The 709-nt window shown below is 43.9% G+C and overlaps 1 protein-coding gene across 1 annotated transcript in view; it reads right to left on the bottom strand.

Annotated features, from left to right (window-relative positions):
• Positions 1 to 59, bottom strand: part of PRSS54 (protease, serine, 54) — a gene marked incomplete at its 5' end in the record, with an annotated part of 4,737 nt that extends 4,678 nt beyond the window's left edge. The window contains one exon of the mRNA XM_008935940.1: positions 1 to 59. Coding sequence (XP_008934188.1) covers positions 1 to 59 — 59 coding nt within the window.
• Positions 60 to 709: the final 650 nt, after the last annotated feature.

Genomic DNA, 709 nt, shown 5'->3' with positions numbered 1-709 from the left:
GTGTCCGCCCACGATCCGGGACACCGAGGGGCTGTCTAAGAACGGCCGCTGTCCACACTCTGCAAAACAGAACTGAGGCGGTTATACGTTCAAATGGGAAAAAAACAGCTTTTGGTGAACTGGCAGCATTTTGGAGGGGTGGTGGAAAAGGGTTTTTTTGAGTTTTGGTGTGAGGTTTTCTTGTTGTTTTTAATTGATGGTGTTAATGGCCACTGGAGTTTTGGTGTTTGCAGGTGGAGCTTGACTTTGGGAGATCCCAGGGCTGGTTTTTTATATTGTATGAAATGTGTAATTTCCTTGGTGAACTGGCAGCATTTTGGAGGGGTGGTGGAAAAGGGTTTTTTTGAGTTTTGGTGTGAGGTTTTCTTGTTTTTAATTGATGGTGTTAATTGCCACTGGAGTTTTGGTGTTTGCAGGTGGAGCTTGACTTTGGGAGATCCCAGGGCTGTTTTTTTATATTGTATGAAATGTGTCATTTCCTCGGGTTACACTAATATTTCTGGATACACTGTGTAAATTTAGAGTACATTTACTTTATGGATTTGCTGTGTAAACTGAGGGTACATTTACGTTATGGATTTGCTGTGTAAATTGAGGGTCCGCAGATTCCAATCGCTGCTGCTTTATGAATTTATCCAGTTTTGATGAAGTTTCTTTTGCACGCCTGTGGAGAGCGTTGAAGCCACCACAGCCCGTCGCCCCCTCCTCC

The sequence above is a fragment of the Merops nubicus genome, unplaced genomic scaffold (genome assembly GCF_000691845.1).
Source record: "Merops nubicus isolate BGI_N331 unplaced genomic scaffold, ASM69184v1 scaffold40742, whole genome shotgun sequence".
NCBI classification, from domain to species: domain Eukaryota; kingdom Metazoa; phylum Chordata; class Aves; order Coraciiformes; family Meropidae; genus Merops; species Merops nubicus.
This window is presented reverse-complemented; position numbering and strand designations above follow the sequence as displayed.